We start from the raw sequence: 24,856 nt of genomic DNA, 5'->3' as shown, positions 1-24,856 counted from the left end.
ATCAATGTGTTTAAACAAGACAGACAAACCTACAGCAAGATCAAGCAGGGTGTGAAATAAATGATATATTTGGTTTACGTCAGCATTTCATGAATTATACCAATAACATTGTTGTTATTGAGATAAGATACGACTCCCATCCGACTAAATTCTTTTCCCCAATTTACTAGTTAAAATTGTTATTTTCTCTTAGTTACTCACATCGTGCTGCGTCCCAAAGGTAATCCTGCTGACTCCATAAAAAATGCAGAATGCCGATGTGCGCCCAGCAGAAACCCCTAGAGCGGCCGCGCAACAACGCAGCGGCAACTTCATTTATCGTGGAAGCGTCGCTTTAGAACGCCATTTGACTCCGCGTACTTTGAGGATGTTCTGATAAGCATGTAATAGAAACAAATTTGAAGTGGGGTCGCCTTGACAGGACGGGAAGATCTCTAGCAGCAACCCAAGAACTTCGTCGGCGCACTTAAAAAACGCACGTGCACATAATCGCACTAAATGAAGACGCGATGATAAGTCCAGTGCGCTTACATGGAAAACTTAATTTCGGAGTATTTTGGGATGTCACTACGATAACCCCCGTCATAACGGGACAGCGTCCTCAAGGTGATCATGCTGCGTACGCGTCCTAAAAATGTAAAATGCTAAGGTAAACGTAGTAGAGTCTCCAACAGCACCGCAACATCGCAGCAGCATCTTTTAAAATTTGTCGCGATGGAATCGCTTAGAACACCATGCGAGGGCGCTCATTTTGAGCATGTATGCGGTTGCTCAAATAAACACGCTGTTGGATTGCAGCGACAGCACCATAGGTCTCCAGCAGCGCCACTGGAGCTCTGTTGGCATGCTCAACGCAAGTAACGCACATTATTTCAGTATATAGACGCAGTGATCAGTGGATTGCATTTGCACAGAGACCTTTAGGGGATATCACTGTATCGCTATCGCTCTTACTGCCCATCCACTGCGTTTGAACGTGTTGTGATTTTTTTTTTATTTCGCTGCATTCACGATTATCGCACTCTTTTGCGTTTCCTCTAGTTTCATTAGCGTCTATTAAGGACCTACGCGGATTAGGATTTTGAAATTCGTGGTTATATACATGTACACGTCTATACGTTTTTTATAAGTAAACATGTATTGTATCTACAGAGTGCTATGAAATTCCGTACAGCGTGTAAGAAGAACTGTGCTGCGAACTAATGCAAACTTATGCAATAAATGAACTTCTTTCATGCCACATTGTGGTAAATAAGGAATCATTCTTTGAGTATTATGAGGTGATAATTTCGGTCGGGGCGTGATCAAATCCAATAAAGCCCGAAGGGCTTTATGATAGATTTGATCACGCCCCGACTGAGATTATCACCTCATGATATTCAAAGAATTATTCCTTATTACTTATACTTACATAATTTTAAACCATCGTACGATTAAATATTTAAAAATAAATGAGCAAACCCCGCTGGCGCCTCAATTTAGAGTCATTTGAAGTTATGGGTTATATAGTACAAAATTGATACGTAATGAGTGTAAATATATGAATTTATATTGTAGTTTTGACATAAATGTTTCAATGATATATTATCCAATCTTAAAGCTGACATGAATTCATAAATACGCATTATTTCCCTTTTATCTCCGACTACCGCCATATTAGTTGTCGATTTCTATTGTTCTGCTCATCGCTACACACCCCCTATATAAGGCCGAAAGCACTATCCATGCTTCACCGCATTCAGGAATTCCATACACCCGAACACGTTACCTTGGACGAAAAGACTTGTAATAACGCGTTTTGAACAAAAATAATATGACAACCACTGCACTGGCATGATATATTCAATAAACGACGAAACAAGACAGACTGAAATCCAGGCGCAGACACTTACAAAATTCCTCGATAATTGTAGATCGTTTTCCTGTGTATCTATCGCACATGCGCAAACCACACATTGTGGCAGATTGAGCAATGTCAATTATCGCATGGATTTTAGAAACGGGACGTTTTTGTAGGAACGGATGGAAAAGTTGTTACTTTCTTGGATTTACTATCATTTAGCTACTACGTTGGATGTAGTGTCGCCGGGGTTTTCAAGAAGATGCAGACGTTATGCACTCTGTATGAACGACACACGTGTTCGATGTGCATGCGAAGTAAGGCAGCACTGTATGTGTAAAATAATACGGATACCTTGGACATCCTTTCAAATAATAAATATTTTTTGTATTTCATTGATTGTTGTTTTCTTTATTCTTTATTACTACATTTCTTTATTCTTTATTACTACATTTTACTACAATGTGTAGTTCATGCATTTAGAAGTCCGTGCAACGTGAATGCCTCGATCGGAAAGCAACGGACCGTAACTTTCTCGACCGGTATATATACCCCAGTGGCAGTAGAGGGGCGATCGAAAATAATACGGCGACCAAATGCTTTTATGAATTCATGTCAACTTTAATGATAATTACGATGAACATATCAATGTTTTAGGTTTTTGTTCGCGATTGTGATACTACTGGCTTAAGTTATTACTTCCTCTTTAAAAGCAGTAGTTAATTCTTCCTTTTTTGTCATTTATGATCAGCTAGCTGGTCGATGATAATTAACTATTGATCTACATTTGAAATCAATAAAATAATGCATCGTAATATTAAACGTATAAACACTGACAGTATACAACACTTTATGTCTGTATTCTCGATTTTGTCTATACTTCCAAACCATAGATTCTTTATGAATCAATATACATATACATGTACCATATTGATATCCTGTTTACTAGCTGCCTCCATGGTCAGTACAGACTTAGGACAAGTAACTGGTTGTATAAAGAAGTCTAACAATCGTATGAATATTTTTTTAAAAATATGACAGTTTTGTGGAACAACTACATGTATTTTGATATCTCATGAAAACTTTTGGTTTATAAACATATCTGTCATGCGAAATCCTTGTGAAAAAAACTCGCATATACATGACATACGATATTGAAGAATGTAACTTTAGTAAAGAATTTATTGTTAAGGATGTAACAATATAAGTCTTGACCTTGTGAATAAATTTACTTAGGTTTAATACAGAAAAGAAATGAGGGAAAACTGTAATATTTTCTGGCTAATCTTAAAATAATCTGCAAATAGCTCATTTAAACATGCAAGATAAGCGTATTTAGGTATTTACATACTTTGATAACTTTATTCATTTAGATTTAGTTCTACCTTATTTACTGATCGGTCGAAAACCTAAGTAGCCAAAAAAAAAAAAAAAATAATAAAAAAAATTACGGATTGTGCGAAAAATCATGTTAACGTCAAACTCAATCTTTAATGTATTTTAAGTTAAAAAAATTTCCAGCTTTCGCGAGTGCTAATATATATTTTATATTTTCTGCAATGTTATACACGCATGAATCCCCCCCCCCCCCCAAAAAAAGGTGTTTTATTGTTCAAATACCATAGCTGTATCCTTTATTGTGTCAGAATTATAAACAAATAAACTTGCATTCTTCAGGACGTGAAAATGTTATTACGCATTACGCATCTCTCGTCCCAAAAATGTACTTCAAAAAATAACATGACAACTTGAAATGCACTTTTACATAATTTTAGCGTATTTTCCATTTTTTTTTCAATTTCGGGAAGATATAAGTTGTTTGTTCCCCATTTTTCACCCTTTGGGGTCTGAATCTTTAATGAATTTATATAATTTAGTTTCTGTCTTTTCCATTTTCGATTTCTTTGTTAGGTAAACACTGCGACGTTTCCGTTGAATTTTATTTATGAAGTTTATATACAATTAACTACATTATCAGACTAGCTGCATGCATGTTCTAATCCTTGGGGAAAATGACCAAATGTTTACCTTACTCTAGACTAATAATCAAATATTGCTATGCATGTACCCCTACATACATGTTTTCATTTCTGGTAAAATAATGCGTCAGACCTTGGACATATACACAACAATGATGGAATATGTCAACATACTTAATGTTTAAGTGATGGATCACAAAAACAGTATGTTGAAATATTCACCATTATTGTGTGAAGTATTCGTCCATGCATTTGATGAAAAGATTGATTCTATTTATATTTAATATAATAAATAAATCAAACACACACACACACACACACACACACACACACACACACACACACACACACACACACACACACACACACACACACACACACACATATATATATATATATGTTTCATATCATCAGTGATCATGACAACCAGGAGGTCACCAGAGGAGAGGCTACAGACAAAGTCCGGTATCCAACCCCGTGTTCTGATCACTGTCTGTATCTGTGTATCCTTCACTATGTTCACAGTTCTATGGCTGGGATCAGTATAAACTAGTTCCCCACTCTGTGTTACTGCTATACCCCCTGGTATCTTCCCTGAATTGGTTTGGATTGGCTTCACTAGTTTACCGTGTAGGTTGTAGAGTCTCATCATGCTGTCCGTACCACTGACCCACACCTCATCATCGCTCAGACAGGACACATTGCGTAATTTATTAGATTGTCCATACTCTGTGTTTATATCAGCGATGATCCGTGGTACATCAATGAGTGGTTTGTTCGGGGGAGAGGACTCAGCACCGGGAGAATCCATTGAGTAGCCATGTTCTTCTGTTTTAATAGATAACGCCGACAATGAACCAATCTGCTGATAAATCTGTTCTCTGTTAATTTTCTGAGGAGTGAATATTGGTAAGGAAACTGTGAGTTTAGGCGGCAATCTTCTGAATTCAGCATTCCTGGAGTTGTACGCAAAGGCAATGCTGACATCATTTGAGTTCAGTAATATCTTTAGATCAGCAATGGTCTGTGTGATTTCAGAAAGACTGTGCTTAACTTCATCTTCCTGCTTATTAAGGACAGTCAGGTGTTTGGATTCCATTTCGTCCACGTCAGATTTTAGTTTATTGATAGCAGTGTCTATTTCTCTGTGCAAAATGTCTCCATGTTTGTCAATAGCTGCTGTCAATTTCTTTGAGTTTTCCTTTAAATCAGCTTTTAGAACTGGGAAATTAGATTCAATTTCTTGGTATTTAGGATAAATCAATTTCTCTAATTCTTGTAAATCTTTCTGTAATTCTTCTTTCTTTGCTTCAAAGCTTTTCAAGAGTCCAACTTGTGTAAGCCTTCTGTCTTACAGGATCCTATTGAGGGTCAGCTCAAGCTTATGGATGACAAGTCCAGTATTTCTTTCTCAAGCGGTTTTATTAAGCGTGATCGTATAGTTAAGATTACAACAATCTAAAGCAGCCCAAATCAGGAGTCTGCACAATCTCATTTCATATGGGTATATATAAGGTTTTACTTATGATGGACAGTTTTGACTAGTTCGGCCCATATACGACGATCATGAGTGAACATTTATTGTTCAAAATTAAGATTAATATTTTATTCCTAAATAAAGTAACAAAACCGTCAAAACTGCCAATCAAAGAGTCTGGATGCAGGATGTGGGTCTCCGAGTCCTGGGTCTCGGAGCCCCCCCACCTAGTATGAGGCATCACTTACTCACAATACGTTCATTCATACACGGCATAAAAGGTTACAAAGGTTAATATATAGAATACACAATACATGACTCAATATAGAATACTAGAGCTATCGTTGCAGACACAGAATCGCCAAATATGTCACTTGTTGTTAAACTCTCAATTTGGATATCATTATGCCCGTATTATGCACCTGGTTTCATAACATCATTTAGGAATACTACGCATTGCTACAAGAGTCACAGAGTTCATTCTGTCAATTATCATTAACACCATTCAGTGCGCAGCATCTAGGTACACATAAATATCATAGTGACCATTATGTAATACTAGCAATTCAAGGTCATAGCATGGCTATCTGTTTACATACGTCCCCCAAACAAAAGAAATATCCCGAAGGGAGATTTCTCATGCCTGGCGCCCGGAATAGGAAAGCGTCCTTGATCTACCCTTGATCAGACGAACTTCCTAGTGACATACCAGTCAGAACATCTATGTTAAGAGATAGTAACAAGTGACATGTTTCCACCTCCGGCTTGGAACACCATTCATCTATAAAAACAAATCTATACCCAGGATGTATACTTGTTCATAAAATCATATAGCTTGATTATATCGCATTACAATCATGAAAACAATAATGAATAAAGTATGATAATAATGACCAAGATGAAATAACCATAGTTGAATATAATCGTAATTCATCATCCAAGTAATACTAAGTATGATTAAGCTTGATGTCACATATATATACAAAGTCAGTGCATGCTTATAAGTTCACAAAAATATCTCTTCCTTCCTAGGGGCGAGGTTCGCGTCATAAGTTCGGTGTCCATCGGTTTCTTCCTGAATTTCTCCAGAGTGAATCAACAAATACAAGATTTACATTAGCACAAGATAACGCACATTTCTACTTTACACATTTCACATTTTCTTAACTTTCGCTAAATTTCACAATCCTTTCTTAAGGAATACACAACTTCTTCGCGGCTGTAGCTCAATTATTCATCCATCATCGGCACCCGTGGATAGAGGGTCGGCGCGGATGGCGAGGCGACTTCTCGCGGAGCGTCTCCTGCGTTCCTCTGTTGCATAGACATCGCGGCCTTCTCTTCCAGGTATTTACGTGCCAGCTCTGGGTCCGGTCGATAGTATTTGGTCCATGGATAGTCTTCATTTTCCTCCTCTCCACGAAATTGTTGTGCTAGTTTAGTCGAAATGGTCCCCGTGTTACTGGCCAATTTGTGAGTTCCGATTCCTCCGCTTCGTCGGGGTTTCTCTTGGATCCTAGTGACTTTCGGGATTGGTTCAAGTTCAATAATGTCGCTAGAGGTCCTTTTCTCTGGATTCTCACAACAAAATACAGTGTCTTTGGAAGAACCTTTCTTATCTCCGTCACTACCCCTTTTTCGACAACCTGTCCAGCAACCACTACAGCATATACCACCCCACTTTTTAATAGTTTTACGTTTCTTAATACAAAGTCCTATCGTTATTGTTACTGCCAAAGTTAAACACACATAAAACCAGGGGCTTCCCACCCAAGACGAGGATTTCATGGGTTGTAAATTAATTACTGGCAATTCCGCCATTAGTGCATTCATAGGGAAAATTTTAATATCTTTTAATTTGTCAGGAATTTTTATTTGGCTAATTTCGGGGTGTCGGGTGTTTAGAGGGTCCCAAAGGGTGCATGTATCGATCTCATTGATAAATTTTTGGAAAGAATTGGTCATGTTGAACTGACTTTCTCTATTATAAAATGGTGGTAATAATAATGAACCGTGAAAACCCGAGCAACCTTGTCCCAAACTCAGAATGTCTATCGGGCTCTTAACCTTTGTACTTTGTGTATTTTGTCCACATTTTACATTTATTTCTAATGGCTTTGAAGAAGTGATTAACCACTTTCCTTCACGCAAGTTGACCGCATTTGGATCAAGTAACTTATTTTCCACTAATACCGAACAATGTTTTTCTATTTCTGGCAGATTATTTATAAATATTTTTACTATGCATAAATCGCTCGAGCTTACGGGGTAAAAGGGTTTATTTATAGAACAAAAGTTCCCGTGTTGTCTTTTACATGCGTTGGTTTCTATTTTAGATAAGGTAGTGTATGTTCCCCGAACATCATCTATAGCGATTGCTTCAGTGTCGATATCATATCTAGCCAACAGATTTGATTGATTCGTTTTTAAATTCGGCACCGGGAGGTTATGGACCTTGAATAACTCAAATCGTTTGTTTGTATCTAACAGGGGTATAGTCATTGCAATTATGAGATTTTCCTCCCCAATTAATGTCGTACATGGTAAAATCCTATAATAAGACCAAAGGTCGGTGGTTATATCATAAGGTAATTTAAGATACGAAGGTAACTGATCTGAGATTTCTAACAACAGACGCCTGAGATCTCCTGGGGGGATAACGGTTGGAGAGAGATGTCCTAAAGAAAGCATATTGAGACGTAAACGAAGTTGTTGTAAATGATTTCTAGTTACTGAGACGATTTCGGATAAACTACTTAATGTCCTGTCGAAACGTATGTAAATGTCATTAAATCTTTGCATGTCATGCAATTCTCTGCCCAGTGTTGATTGTTCTGTCATTGATTCCTTAAGACTAGTAATAATTTCATTTATTGTCCTGCGGTTGTCCATTATATTTTGCTGATTATCTTTAACAAAAGTCATACTTTCGGTTAATACATGTTTTATTTGCTGTTGATTATTGGCAAGCTGCCTAACATTGCTTCTAATACTGTTTAAATCTTCTTCGTCTAATGTACCGAAAAGAAAAGATAGGACTTTCCCTACAATTGGTATTACAGCTCTAGTATTTCTACGGTGCATAAAACGAATTTCTTGTACCTCTTGTTCCAAATATCTTCTGTTTACCTTAAAATTGTTTATCTCAACTGAAAACCTTTCGCTCATTTGATAAAGCCGAAAGATGGGCGTCATGCGAATAGTTTGATTAGTATCAGTGACTGATAGTTTCTTTGATTCATCCCCAATGGCTTGAACTAAAGTATTTTTGACAGTTACTAATTCCGTTTGTAACAAATTAAGAATGGTATAATAAGGATTTAAGCTTATTGTCGTGATTGCTGTCCATTTTCCTTGCACCAGAGAAATATCCTTAACTTTTTCAAAAATTACATTTTTCCTGACGATATTGTTTGCGAAAGGTATCCCAAACACTCCAGCTAGGAGGAATACTGTCAAGACCCACTTCATCCTGCAATTAATAATTGAAACTTCTAATACAAGGGTGTTTGCAGAAAGTTCTTTCAAATTGGTACATCCAGCCAATTACATTCCTTCTCGTTTCTGACATTTCTATCATTTTTGAATGAGTTTCTACTAAATCAAGTGGAAAGTGTTTTTTCATAAACTTGATGAAAGAGGGGTATAGCAGCAGCGTTTCATTATTTCCTATCACTATGGCTTGTAGGGTTACTATTCTTTGAAATTCTGAATTTATCTTAAGCCTAGTAGGGCGATTTTGTTCCGCGATTCTCTGATACTTCATTATTTGAGCCTTAACCAATTCGGGTAAATCACGGATCAATTCACAGATTTTACTTAACGGTATATCTTCATCGTCAGAGGTCATTGGGACTAATGCCTGAGGAATTTCTACCTTAGGATGTGAAACTCTTGGAAGTTTTACAAAATTATTTCTTTCGAAGCCAGGTTGTAAGGAGCCCAAATTAGAGTGTAATTGTTGTGAGTTAGTATTTGTTCCCTGCTTCGGCATTTCTAGCTTCATCGACCATTCACGTTTTGGGTCGGGTCTAAGTCTTGATTTGTCTGAAAATTTCTCCCCCGATTGTGAAAATGATGTAAGTGAGCGGGGCGACGGTCGTGGATCGGACATCTGAAAAGAACGTTCGATATATTAAGACCTTGGATTAACCCAACCTAAAAGGTTCACCATTTATGTCAAGAAGTACTAATTCGTTTTCGATTGGATTGAAATCCATTATCACCCCATTTTCACCTACTCTAAACGAGTTTGGGACGACCTCGTTTGCTAGGATGAATTGTAAATACCTAGTCTCTTCGTGACCAATGGTATCAAAAAGATGATAAATTTCATCGAATTTTTTCTTAATTTTCAATAACCTGTTTATGTTCGTTACGAAAGTTGGACTAAATTTTCTAAAAAATGCATCAGCATATTCATCCATTCTCTTTAACTCTAACAGAACTGTTCTCTTTGGTTCGATTTCCGCGTTTGCCAAGCGATGGTATGTCATGATTTTATCCAAGATTAATGGGGGCAAATCTGGATAAATATCTTCTCCAGTGAATAATTCCCTGGGAGTTTTCTGACTTTCGGCCATTTCTGTAAAATAAATGAATTATTACCTTATTTAGTACATAAGTTTAATAAGGCTCCCCATTTAATGTGGTTCATTAAGATCTCTGAACTGCATATTCAACCCGGCTGCGTCATTTTGAATACTCCCCATATCAACTAGATCTAGGACCATTGCCGACAGATACTCTAATTCTTCAGGTCCTAAGCGTTCACAATCCCTTAGAATTCTCATCATCAATTTTAGGTTTCGAATAAAGCTAGGTCTCAGTGTTTCCGGACTTAACCTCCTATTTAGGTACTTAGAATATACGTTAAATCGCCTTAACTCTACATTGACATATTTCTTTGGGGTCAATTCCGCGTTTGCTAGACGGTGATACTTCATAATTTGATCGATAACAGGATAAGGTAGCTGGTCAGGGTAAATGTTCCCAGGGGTATATAATGAGTTGATCCTCATAGCTCTTTCCTCAAGGTTGTCAATGCTTTCCATTTCCTCTTCCTCTCTCCCTGATGGATGTTCCGATCTTGCACTTGCCATTTTCTGCAAGAAATGCAAGACATCAGGAACATCCACCCATGAACAAGAGAAAAGCTAAATTGCTATATCCCTATTTTTTTTTTTAATTATTAATAAGCATGATATATGTACAAAGCAAAGCTCATTCGAGATTATTTACATCTACATTCGGTTTCGGGTGACCCCCCTCCCTCCTAACGCTCGCGGAGGTGATTTCTCCTCTAATGATTAGCATAACCATATCAGAGTATGGCTCTGTATCACTCAAATAATGGCTGTATATGTTCAAGGTTGCTGTCAATGTGACTCCTCCAAACTTTATTTTGATATAAAGTTCACTAGGGGGCGTCAATCTCAGTTCCCATAACTCAGATTCTGACATCTGAAAATAAAGGATACTTTATCTACCCTATTACTAACTGTTTTAAGACAACTAAACAATCCTCTTTAAATTTTTGTTTATTAGATTTACGGGGTTTAGGGATTGGTTTGAAGCCTAGACCTACTTTAGGGACTATTTCATCTATTTCCATATTTTCATCTAAGGGTACATTTGGATTATCTAAGGGTATTTCATAGTCTTGACCACTATTTTCACCACATTGATTTGACTCATGGGTCTCATCCGATTCTGAATCTACGGTCTGATCATTCTCGTGTTTATACTGCTGATCATCCATGATCGTCTTAGCTCTTATACGTCTTTGAAGTTCTGCTAGGGGAATATCCTCTTCGTCTGAAGATCCTTCTCTTTCCCATTGTTTGGACTGTATAGCTCTTTCCAATGGTTCTGGTTGCATGTCTTCATTTTCTGACGACGATTCATCTTCCGGTGGCACCACATAGTTAGTTTTTCTTAGAGTTCTTCCACCATCTTCAGTAGTTTGTGAAAGGGGCCAGTGCGAAATATCTGCCAGTCTTAATTGTCGTGCATGGCATTTGGTGGTTAATCCAGTCAATTGATCTCTCACCACGAAACTAACTGGTCCTTTCTGCTCTATGATTCGATAATATGGTAGCCACTTTTTATCTAACTTATTTTGTCTTCTGTTGTTCTTAAGGTAGACAGGGTCACCTACCTGAAAATTTTCATTTTTGCTTCTCTTATCGGCCTGAGCTTTCTGTTTCTTCTTGGCTTCCTTCATATTACGATGTACTAGCAGGAAAGCTTTATGTTGTTCTTGAAGGGCGATCTTGTGTTGATCTTCTCCCGCATATCTCCTTCGAGGTTTCATTAACGTATCAAGAGGTAATACGACATCTCTGTTGTACATAAGGTAATATGGAGAAAACTTTGACGAGTCGTTAGGATGGAAACGAATGGCTGCCAACGTCTGATTAAGATGAATATCCCATGTTTGAGCGTTGTCTGTTGTTTTCTTAGCCATCACGTCATGTAGAGTTCTATGAAATCGTTCTACTTTACCATTACCTTGAGGGCTGTAATAAGATGTTTTGATATGGTTGATATTCAATTCTTTTAAAGTTTCTTCCACTTTCTTATTCACATTTTCTGTTCCGTTGTCTGTGAGGATTTGAAGAGGACAGCCATATCTTGGATATATTTCTTCTAAGATAAGATGTACTATGTTGTCAGCTGACTTATCAGGGACGGGAAAAGCTTCTGGCCAACCAGAGTAAATGTCAATAAAAGAAACTATGTACTTGTTTCCCGACAAGGATGTTGGATATGGTCCTGATAGATCAAGTCCTACTTTAGCCATTGGAAAAGGTGGTATATCTGTCTCTTGAAGTGGAGGTTGATTTTTCTTATTGCTCCTCGTTTGGCATACTATACATCCTTCTATATAAGAGTATAACCTTTTGTACAAATTTGGTATGTAGTACTTTTGTCTGATTACGTCATATGTTTTGTCCACTCCCATATGTCCAAGTCCGTCATGATACTGCTGCACTACTAAAAGTTCTAACTCACGTGGTACATACAGGCGAAGTTTTGGGCCTTCTGAGTCTCCATCTGAAAGATAGTACATTAAACCATCAGTTTCCAAAAACTTCTTTTCTTCAGTTGCTGTTGCTGTTCCTTTATTTAACCGATTTTTCAGTTTCTTGATCTGCTCATCGTGTTGTTGACTTTCTTTGATGTTGATTTCTTCTGGTAGATCAATGAAGGGTTTGACCAATTCGTCGTGTTGTTTAACTTCACATCCGGCTAATCTCTTAGGCGAAAAGGCATTGGAGTTAAGTACGTTCACTTCAAAGAAATTGTCCTTAACATCTGGTTCATCATGCTCTGATTGTTCTTCCTCTTCACACTCGAGGTTGACTGTCGGTAATCGGGATAAGAGATCTGCACAGCAGTTAAATCTTCCTTCTATGTACTCTACCTTACAGTTATATCCTGCAATACTTAATGCCCATAGTTGAATTTTCTTATTTTGCATTGGAGATTCTAAGATATACTTGAGCGGCTTATGGTCTGTTCTTATAGTAAACTGAGCACCGTGTAAATAATGGTCTAACTTCTGAAGGGCGTAATGGATTGCAAATGCCTCCTTTTCTATGGTTGACCACTTTTCTTGAGTTTTACTCAGCTTGTGGGATAAGTAATATATTGGCTTATCTTCTCCCTCATCTGTCTTTTGAGTAAGGCACGCTCCAATACAATTGTCGCTGGCATCGGTGTACAGGATGTAAGGCTTATTAGTATCTGGATATGCTAGTAAAGGCACTACCGTTAAACTTTCTTTAATAAAGTCAAACGCTTTTTGGCAACATGGCGTCCATTTGAACCTTGCATATTTTCTGGTTAAGTCAATCAATGGTTCCGCAATCTTAGAGAAGTTCGGTATAAATCTCCTGTAATAACTACACATACCTATAAAGCCACGAACTTCTCGGACTGTAGTGGGCGCTGGTAACTTTCTTATAGCTTCGACTTTCTTTGGATCAGGTGTAACGCCATGTTCATCAATGATGAAACCAAGATATTCTGTCTGTTCCTTGAAGAAACTACATTTCTTTAGCTTCATTTTAAGTCCATGCTTCCTTAGGCGGTTGAAAACGTCTTGAATATGCCGAAGATGATCTTCCGGTGTCTCTGAGAATATAAGAATGTCATCCAGGTATGCGATGGCAAACTCCTCTTGTCCTTGAAGAACTATGTTCATTAGCTCTTGAAAGACTGCCGGTGCATTACTCAACCCAAATGGCATCCGGTTGAATTGGAATAGTCCTTTGTGACATGCAAAGGCCGTTTTTTCTTTACTTGAATCTTCTAATTTCACTTGCCAATATCCACTCTTTAAGTCTAGTGCAGTGAAATATTTTGCCTTACCTAGTAAACATAGGATGTCATCAATCAACGGTAGCGGGAATGATACGGGTTTCACTATCTTATTCAAGCTTCTAAAGTCAACGCACATTCGGTCTGATCCGTCCTTTTTCTTCACCACTACTAAGGGAAATGACCAAGGCGATTGTGATCTCTCAATTATCTTTGCGTCCATCATTTCCAGTATGGCCTTGTCAATTATCTGTCTTTTATTTAAGGGTACACGGTAGGGTCTGTTCTTTATTGGGTGGTGATCTCCAGTTTCTATCTTCATTTTAACAGTATCAGTCACTCCAAGGTCACTGTCTTTCTTTGCAAATAAATCATTGTTTTTGCTCACAAGTCTTTTGATTGAGTGTTCAAATCTTCTAGGTACATCAATTTCTTCTTTTGTGTCTTGAGTAGTCTGTATTTCTGAGATTTCCTTCTGTTTTAATGCGGTAATTCGTCCTACTATGTAGCCTCTTGGAATTTTATAATTTTTGTTAGTTTGGTTAACGAAGATCATTGGAACTTTCTTATCCTTCCGAACTATACAAACGGCGTCTTTTAAATATAGTCCTGGGTCTTCCATAATGCAGTTATTGTCTATGCTGTTCACTTCAACCAAGTCATTTTTTTCCAGAGGAAAATTGTTATTTATTTTTCCATAGAATACAGTCACCGTGTTTGGTCTCATAATAAGTTTCTTAGGAGTTCTTACAATAGTTGAGATGTGTAAATCTTCTTTAAGTTCCGCGTATACTTTGCCGTCAATACGCATGAGTCCAAGATCAAAGTATAAACGAACATTGTTTTTCTTGAGCCAATCACGACCGAGAATCATGTTTCGGTTGAGTCCCTTTGTCACATAAAGTTTGTGGTCTAAATTTAACCCTGCAATCTTAAAGGAAATATTTACATACCCTATCGCAATTAAAGAATTGCCATTTGCTGCTTGTAAAGAGGGGATGTCATTATTAAACAACTTGGGGCGGGGAAATAGATTATCATACATTTTCTTACTAATTAGAGATACGGCTGCACCTGTATCTACCAAAGCTCTAAATTTATTTTTACCTACTTTTAATAAACAGCTACTGGGGTTGTTAGTAAAATTAATTTCATATGTAGGTCTTTGTTTAAAGTTCTTTCTTCGGGCTTCAACGAAGGAAGAACGTCTTAGTTTTCCTGTTTTTGTTTGTCAAAATAAGAGCGCGATTTGAAATTTTGAGACGATCCCCTATTTACTTGGTCGCTAGATTTATATGTTCGGCCTTGACGATTTGATGGTCTGCCCCGATTTTGCTGCGTTCTTTGATACATATGCGAGCCCCAACAATCTGCACGCACATGACCTATTTTACCACAATTCCAACATTCCACAGGCGAACGGGGTCTCTGCTCTATATTATGGACGGGTTTGTTTTGACTGGGTCGTTTATCTATTTGAGGACGGGACCTGACTTGGGATTTATTTTGAGTACAAAATCGAGCCCTATGACCCGTCTGTTTACATTTAAAACACCTACTATTACGCGCATGGTCAATTTCCATTGGTTCTACATGCCTTGTTTCTACTGAGGTAAGATTATCTGCTCTATCCTTTAATGAGGGAAGAGTAGTATCAAAATTTGAAAGAGTCCGTCTGTTGTCATTACTCTGTACAATTTCTGTCATATTTGACCCTCTTATCGCTAGTCTCTGTCTCAGATTTTGTTCTCGCATTGCTATTTGAATTGCGGATTCTAAATCTATAGGGTTTTCTCGCAAAATTTTCATTCTGAGATAGTCGAATGTCAACCCGTCACAAAAGATATCTACTAACTGTTGTTGTATCAAAGGATCTTTTAGTCTATCATTACTGTAGGCGTCTTCCGCGATTTGCAATAGTCTCTCGGCGAACAACTGAACACTTTCATTTGAATTTTGTCGCGTCTTACGCATTACTGCTAACGCGTGTTGGGGATCTGTTATTTCTGCAAATCTATTTTTAAGGGATTCCTTAAGATCGTTCCAAGATGGGATTTCTTCAGACGCATTTGTTTCATCTAAATACCTTTTAATATAATCCCCAACTGAACCCTTACTCGTTATGTATGCAAGCATGGGGATCTCATGACCTTGTTTCCCAGACATAACACTGTACTTTTCAACTTCCTTTATCCACTGTTTAAATTTTTGAGCATCTCCCTCAAAAGGAGTTATCACAGAAGATAGGGGCACTGAGAGTGCGGCTGTTATAGCTTTAACTTGCCCAATAAAAAAATCTTTTTCATCATCCTGATCTGAGACTCGGTGTCGAGTTTCACGAGTTTCATACGGCCTAGCATCATGATATGTTTCAAAAGTATTTTGTTTAATCTGCTCTTTTTCTGGGGATTTTTGACCTGTTTCTTGTCCTTTATTTTCATTGTTCTGACCCAACCCCGCGAATTGTTTTTCTAATTGCTCCATTTGATTTTTAAATTCTTTTTTATCAAACCCATCACCTGTCGCCATATTGGTTGCTTAGACAAAATTGTTTACTTCGAGATAGCTATAAGAGACATATAGAAATGGTTCTTACCTTACTCTGTATTGAACTTCGCTCAGTCCTGGTCACTGGCACCAAGAAAGTTCATGTAAGCCTTCTGTATTACAGGATCCTATTGAGGGTCAGCTCAAGCTTATGGATGACAAGTCCAGTATTTCTTTCTCAAGCGGTTTTATTAAGCGTGATCGTATAGTTAAGATTACAACAATCTAAAGCAGCCCAAATCAGGAGTCTGCACAATCTCATTTCATATGGGTATATATAAGGTTTTACTTATGATGGACAGTTTTGACTAGTTCGGCCCATATACGACGATCATGAGTGAACATTTATTGTTCAAAATTAAGATTAATATTTTATTCCTAAATAAAGTAACAAAACCGTCAAAACTGCCAATCAAAGAGTCTGGATGCAGGATGTGGGTCTCCGAGTCCTGGGTCTCGGAGCCCCCCCACCTAGTATGAGGCATCACTTACTCACAATACGTTCATTCATACACGGCATAAAAGGTTACAAAGGTTAATATATAGAATACACAATACATGACTCAATATAGAATACTAGAGCTATCGTTGCAGACACAGAATCGCCAAATATGTCACTTGTTGTTAAACTCTCAATTTGGATATCATTATGCCCGTATTATGCACCTGGTTTCATAACATCATTTAGGAATACTACGCATTGCTACAAGAGTCACAGAGTTCATTCTGTCAATTATCATTAACACCATTCAGTGCGCAGCATCTAGGTACACATAAATATCATAGTGACCATTATGTAATACTAGCAATTCAAGGTCATAGCATGGCTATCTGTTTACACTTGTTTGTGTCCTAGATGTTCACCAGTAGAAACACACTCTAAACAAATAGAAATGTTACAATGTTCACAATAAAGTTCACATAATTTTTTGGAATGTTTTAAACATTCAGGAGCAAATCCCCGCTTTTTAAATGGCACTACTCTGTGGTCTTTGGTTTCATCAGAGAGATGTTCCCCCACACAGGCTTTACACAGATGTATGTGACAAATGTCACAGTACATAGGGGGGCCCGGGGTCTCACAGAGATGACACCGTAACACATCCTGGGCCCAAGTACGGGGGTACATGGTCAGACACCTTGATGGGTGATTAATGGAAGTCTGGAAATAAAATTTACCGATTATTCATTTTGTCAAAAATATATCCATTTTTAACAGACGTACAAACACAGCGATCTAATTCTTAAACTTCTAGAAAAAAACCCTGATGAAATTGTTTATTGTCAGTAAACCAGTTCAATGAGCATGTACAATTCAAAAAATTTTCTTATAGAATCTAAATATATTTGTTTACATAATAACATAATCATATTAATCATAAGTTTCTGATTCGTAAACATACTACACACCTTTACAAATTAACATGGCGATTCAGGTATTTTTACTTCCTGGGCTGGTCTCTGTGACGCGGTCTCCACGTCATGAGTATCACGTGATGAAAATGCAGTGGTGGATATACTAGTAGGTGCACCCCCCCCCTTCGGTGAAAATTCAATTACGACCACTGTTTGACTGATATAACAATAAACGATTATATAATTAAAAGTTACATGAATTTCATGCACGGATCAAGAGGGGGTCCAGACCCCCCCCCCCCCCCTGCAAAATTCAAATTTCTCTAAATTACATTATAAAATTACCAAAAATATGCCTCTGACCCCCCCCCCCCCCCACAGCAAACACTCAAATAACCGTCGGACCCCCCCCCCCCCACCCCACCCCCTTCCTTTCTGGAAAAAGATTCTGGATCCGCACATGTATTTTTTAAAATATAATTTTGAAACATATTTTAATGGTGTCTACGCTTATCAGTCCACATCAGATTCATCTGTCATTAAATATCAATCGTCTTGTACGCTTGCGTCTCTCCTTCCAAAACAAAACAAAGATTAAATACGGATGATTATTTACAGAACAAAATTGTTTTGTTCAGGCATTATTTAAAATATCTACAACACAAAATTTCATTTCCTCTGACATTCAATCAACACTCCTTTTTTCAATTGGCATCTGTAAAATAAAGCCTTTCATTGATGATAACCTCTTCACTATCCTAAATATTCAATGAACAATATAGCATACACTATTGTATAAGCTTAATATGACAAATGTAAGATATCCATTTGATGGTAATTCGGTTTAAGTCTGCTTGTCATGATTCCACAATTGTAATCTATTACCGTAGTATATGTTAACAACAACGATAACGACATAGTACATTTCTAAAAAAAAAAATTGGTGTGTAGTTTTCTGACTATAAGCAGCATGTAGGCCCTTATAGAGGTGATGTTTTAGGCGATGACGTAATGGATAGGGCCTCCTAGAGGGTATTTTAAGCACAGTGCATTTATAGAGGTCGTTTCTAATTGGCTGTTTTAGAGAGGTTGTATTATAGAGGTGATTTTTCATCACTATTTTTAGAAAAGGTAGCAATATAGAGGTCGTGTTTTCATTGGTGGACTGGATATAGAGGTGATGACGTAGTTACTATTGAGGCCCTATGGAGGGGGACTTTTTAGAACATTAAATTTATAGAGTGTTTTCATTGGAGGATTGAATATAGAGGTGGTGACGTAGTTACTATTGAGGCCATATAGAGGGGTACTTTTTAGAACAGTAACATAGCTATTTATAGAAAAGGTTCTGTACAGAGCTTGTTTGTCATTCTTAGCATAGAAGCATATTCGTTATAGAGTTAATTACTATACCAGATAATGAGCATGCGCAAAAAAAAAATGATTTTTAGTTATTCATTTATGTAAAAACAATCATTTCATAATGGATTGTCAAAGAGTGCAGTACAAATGGAAAATTATAGCATGGAGTGCATTGAAAAAAGATGACAAAAATCCCAAAACGTGGACATTGAATGAGAGTCGTTGGTTTGACAATAAGACAGTTTGTATAAAAGATTTTAGAGAAGTGACCCGAAACGGCTACGATTTTGCTGACAGCTAAAGAAATTTTATTAAAACGTAGAGTTATGCCCCAGTGAGCGCCTGATATGAAACACGATGAATGCAAGACAGACAAAGTTATCAATGAAAAAAGTTCAGTTTAACGATAACGTTCACACTCTGTTAGTTCCATACGAAGATAGGAAAGGTGAATGGATGAATTATGCCATTGATAGAGCCCATTTTAGGAGAAGAATTCAACAGACAGAGATGATTTTTGTTGCCTATATTGAATAAGAAAATAAAATTATTGGAGTGTAACCAAGCATAGCCCAGGTGAAAAAAAAATGCAAAGGTAGAGATTTTTTTATTTAAAAGTGCTGATATTGCACAACATGTTGAAAACAAAATATTGTTTAACATGGTGAAAGTAGATATTGCACAACGATGGTGAAAGCATATAAAAAAAATGATTTTGCAGAAAAACAGTATGTAAGGGGGCTAAATTAAGTATATGATATAATTTTTAACAAAGGAAAAAATGTTATATTACATTGTGTTATGAAAAGTCACCAGAATCAGATGGGTTTTTTGCAATGTCCACGTTGCAATCCAAATGACTTTATTAACTATTAGTTTGTGAAAACCCTTCGTGTTCAGTGATAGATTTATGTAATTATATTTGTTACTTATGTATGTAATATGCTATAAGTTTTTTTATACATGTAAAGTTAATGAAAGAAATATTCTATTAGATCATGCACAAAAAAAAACTTCTTTTTTGTACCATTATGATAGTATTGCTATCTTAATCATACATGTTGTACTATAATAAAAAATGTTTTACTATGGATTATTTTTATAATTTTTAAAAAATATTGTGTGAATTTAAAAAGAGACGTTAAATTTTGTTTGGTTCATTAATCAAAATGGTGTTGACTAAGGAACAACGACGGTACTTGGAAAACATATGGACTGACGTGAAACATGCTGCCTCTTTTGCAGGTCCTTTCAAATTGTATCAAATTGTGAAAAAAGAAGAGAAACAAAAAATTGGTTTAAAGGATATTAGAGACTTTTTGTCAGATTTAGAACCGTATTCACTTCAAAAGAGAGTTCAGAGAAAATTTCCCAGACGTCACATTTTAACCGATTCTATAGACACCATATGGGATGGTGATTTACAAGACGTGCGAAACATATCCAAGGAAAATGAAGGCATACAGTATATTATGGTTTTGCAAGACATATTTTCAAGATATGTATTTACAGCTCCTTTGAAACAAAAAACGGCGTCGTATGTAATAGAAGCTTTAAAAGGGATTTTTGCTAATGGAAGAAAACCCAAAGTGTTTAGAACCGATAAAGGAGGTGAATTAAAAAATCGGTGGGTGTCCTCATTTTTAAAAAAAGAAGGCGTACACCAAATTTTTACGGAAAATGAAACAAAAAGTAATTTTGCAGAAAGGAGCATTCAAAATTTGGAAAACAGATTGCAGCGCATGTTTACTCATAATCAATCTTACGAATTTTTGAGTAAGCTACAAGCAGTTACTGATAGCATCAATAAGACTCCTTCCCGTCCTTTAGGGGGAATTACTCCTGCATCTGTGACTAAAGAGAATGAAGAGGAGGTTCGTTATAGAGCTTATTTACAAAGGAACAAAAGGCCAGGTGTTGTGTCAAAAAAAAATTAAAAACTCTTAAATAGCAGAAAAAAAGAAACCTTATAAATTCAAAGTCGGTGATAAAGTTAGAATATCTTATTTGCGACGGACATTTCAAAGAGAATACGACCAAAAATGGACGGGGGAAATTTTTAAGGTTAGTCAGAGATACCATAGTCAGGGTTTGCCTGTCTACAAATTAAAAGACTTTGCTGAGGAACCTATAACTGGTACTTTTTATTCACAGGAACTTCAGAAAGTACACACAAGTGCCAATTCTATCTGGAAAATCGATAAGATTTTAAAAGAAAGAAAAAGAAAAGAACGGTAGAGATCCTGGTGTCTTGGCATCAATGGCCTGCTAAATTTAACTCTTGGATAAAGAAATCTGACATGCAAAGTGTTTAAATAGGAAGGCTGCTTTTTTGTACGTCATTATCTCCAAAAATGAGCATCAGATTGGTTCTAAGATCTACTGATAGTCAACAGATTTATATCGGTAACACTCCTTACGACTTTCTTGTTCATTTACCCAAACCACTGTACCTACAGGGGCACTGGACAGTTTCACTTTTGGAATTCAATTTGTCCACAACATCCACTCAACCAGAATTGTACGTTTGTAGTAATTTATGTCAGGATTCTATAGTGGGGGACAGAGAGCTACCTCTCTTGAGATTAGTGAACTGTAAAAAATCGGGAAACATCATTTATAATTACCCATACGAAGTACCTTTGCGATTGGGTGAATTGCAAGACGTGAGAGTGTATATAAGAGACGTCAATAACCAACCCGCTTCATTTTTGAAAGGTATAACTACCGTTACCATACTCTTGAAAAAAACGCTTGTTTGAAATACAATGATGGGTTCAACCTACGTATCAGACCCACGTGTGTGGAAAACATTTTATCAAAGGATGCTTGATGGACATTTTCGACCTGGTAAATACAGAGGCAAACAGACAGGAGGTGGATCAAGAGGTATGTTTTCCAAAAAACCTTACATGATATCGGTCAACCCACACATGTTCTCTAAGGAGAGTACAGATCAAGTAGTGGGGAAACAAGTGACACCTATGGCGGCCGTAGAAGAGAGAGCCAAAGCGGAAATAAAAGAAGCCATCAAAGAAAATATTCCTCACGAACCAGAGAAGACTCTAAAAACACAGATAAGACAACGTACCGTCAAATCCAAACCAACACTCAAAAAGAAAACACCTCAGAAAGGACTGAAGAGAAAACGAGACACAGGAGACAGTATTTTTAGCGGAGCCAAGAAAAAAGTTAAGCATCAATAAGAATGGCCTTTTTAAGCGACAAAATTACAGACATTGGACTTCCGGCAGAATTGGCTTTATTTACCGTTCCACCCAATCAAGTAGCTGTGGATAAAATTTATTTCAGTGAATGCAGACCTGTAAGTTCATTCGATACGGAGGACGCTCCGATCGAGATATCGGTGCCTGGCCAGGGTAACGAGTACATAGACTTAAGAAGAAGCCGCCTGTACGTAAAATGTAAGATTGTTAAAACCGACGGTGCAGCCTTGGCATCACAGGAAAAAACGGGGATCATTAATCTGCCACTGCCAACCATGTGGTCTCAGATAGACATTTATATGAACGGAAAACTTGTGTCCCTCAATACTAGCTACTATGCTTGGAAAGCCTACCTAAAACTTCTCCTTTCGAGCGGCAGTGATGTCTCTCAATCCCAGTTACAGTCCCAACTGTACTATCCAGACGACGACGACATGGACAATCCGGACGCATACGGAGGCAACAACGGGGGCCTTAACAATCGCTATGCATTTACTCAAAACAGCCAAATATTTGACATGGAAGGTCCATTGTATGAGGATATATTCAGAACTGATAAATACTTGATCAATGGGGTAGATTTACACTTGAAACTGTTTAGAAACCCCGCTGCCTTTGTCTTGATGAGCAAAGAAGCCTCCCCTAGCTACAAGTTGCAGTTGCTAGAAGTGTCCTTTAAAGCATGCATGATAAAGGTGGACAGTGGAATTTTGATCAACCATGCTGAAATCTTGAAAGACAAGACGGCTAAATACCCCCTGACTAGAACCGAAGTAAAAATGAGCACCTGTACTCAAGGTTCTGGATCGTTTATCTGGCAGAACGTTTGGTCTAACACCTTACCGACCAAAGCCGCATTCTGTTTCATATCTCTAAAAGCTGTCAATGGTCATTACGAGAAGAACCCATTCAACTTCCAGAACCTTGTGGAAGAGATTGCACTTTACGTGAACGGGGAAAGCATGCCTACCCGCCCCATGAAAATCGACGTAGGAACTAATCAAAATTACGTCACACTCTTTGTCAATTTATTTGAAGCGGCAGAAAAATGGAACAAAGATGCAGGATTGGAAATAACAAGAAGTCAGTTTGGCAAAGGATATACCATATACACTTTTAGCCTGGCCCCTAGTGACCTAGGTGAAGAGTATATAAACCTGGTGAGACAAGGAAACGTTCGACTCGAAGTCAAATTTGCTGCCAATATAACGGAAACCTTGAACTGTCTGGCCTACGCAGAATTTCCGGCCCTCTTGGAAGTGGACCAATCACGGGACATCAAATACACTAAAGTATGAATTCATCCGACATCCTATGCATTGTTAAGGGACATAAACTGCTTAGGAACTTTGTCAGAGGCGTATTTTCTGATCCTCCCGTTGAATCAGTTTTTGGTATTTTTCTTTTGGAACGAGTATTAGTTCTTGAGCCATTTTGAAAAAGATGTAGTGCAGGTTTGATCAGACGAGGTATGATGCTCTGATGCTTTAACAAAAGCTTTTTACGTTGAGACTTGTTCACTGTTCTGCTCACAAGGGTACTTATGACATTTTTGTATGGATACAGAGTTTTTATGTACTGCTTAGAGACCGTAATGGTCCCCTTGTAAACATTAAACATCACCTCGCACAAAATCTGCATTTGAGATGGTGTCATGGTCGACAACAGTGCTCGTCGCTGTTTCGTGCTCGTAGTGTATAACAGATCCAGAAAGGACAGATGCGTTTTAACTGTTCGGTTCATAACGATAAAATAGTGAAAAATAAGAAAGAAAAGGATTTTATTTGGGTAGATAGACAATGGTATCTTCGTTTGGTAAGATGCGCGTGCGCAATCTATAACTGTCCTCAGTACTGGGACTCATGTCCACAACTAGATATCCAAACGGTCTGGATGTGGCCTTGTCGTAAGCCTCCTTGAAATATTTTAACTTTAAAGGAAATACTTGAGATCCAAAAGTAAGCACCTGTCTAGAATCGCGTACATTACAAAAAAGAATGACATAATGACAATTTAAAGATATAGTTCTGGCAAACTTTCCGGGCATGTATAGATTCTGGGCCAACATGAACACACTGATTCGACGATGGTGTGCCGTCACGCAAAATAAATTGAGAGATTCCTCGCTCTTGGTAACTTGCATCATCATATCGTCTAGCACCTAAACAATGTGTTGTACACCCTCGCTCCAATCTTCGATCTGTTCCTTAGAAGGTAGCCCTTGATGTAAAACCAATCTATCGATGTTTTTCTCCATTTCTTCGAACAAAGGTTGATATTCGGTATATGCAATTACTATTCGCTCGGGTGGCGTTTGAAACATACCATCGGCATGTTTTAATATTTCGTAAATAAGAGAAGTTTTACCACTCATAGTGGGTCCCACGATCATAGCTGTGGCGGGTGAATGAAAGGGTAAAAGTGATCTCTCTTTCCACCAAGCTTCCATGTTCATTAATTCCTCAGTTAAGACTGATTTTATTGTTAGAATACATACTATTTTTATAGAATAAAAAAAAATTACAGCAATTTTTATTCACAAAGCGTATGCATATATATGGTAAGTACAAAGGTTAGATGCAGTCCATTTGTTGAGATATAGTGCGATACACAAAAACATCAGGATTATCCTGCATTTTAAGAATATGTACAATGTCATTCATTGTATAATTTTTACATTTCATCAGTAAATAAAATAGTACATGATAACCACATGTCAAGGCATTTTTTTCTGAATTGG

General features: G+C 37.4%; 1 protein-coding gene across 1 annotated transcript in view; it reads right to left on the bottom strand.

Moving 5' to 3' along the window:
* Positions 1–3,836: 3,836 nt before the first annotated feature.
* The window catches only part of LOC128185174 (uncharacterized), a 45,888-nt gene continuing 24,868 nt past the window's right edge, over positions 3,837–24,856 (bottom strand). Inside the window, exons 5-7 of the mRNA XM_052854839.1 lie at positions 17,011–17,050; positions 4,247–5,165; positions 3,837–3,842 (exon numbers count right to left, since the gene is read on the bottom strand). Coding sequence (XP_052710799.1) covers positions 3,837–3,842; positions 4,247–5,165; positions 17,011–17,050 — 965 coding nt within the window. The remainder of the gene's footprint in view (positions 3,843–4,246; positions 5,166–17,010; positions 17,051–24,856) is intronic.

This window comes from Crassostrea angulata, chromosome 5 (assembly GCF_025612915.1).
Source record: "Crassostrea angulata isolate pt1a10 chromosome 5, ASM2561291v2, whole genome shotgun sequence".
In the NCBI taxonomy this organism is placed as follows: Eukaryota; Metazoa; Mollusca; class Bivalvia; order Ostreida; family Ostreidae; genus Magallana; species Magallana angulata.
This window is presented reverse-complemented; position numbering and strand designations above follow the sequence as displayed.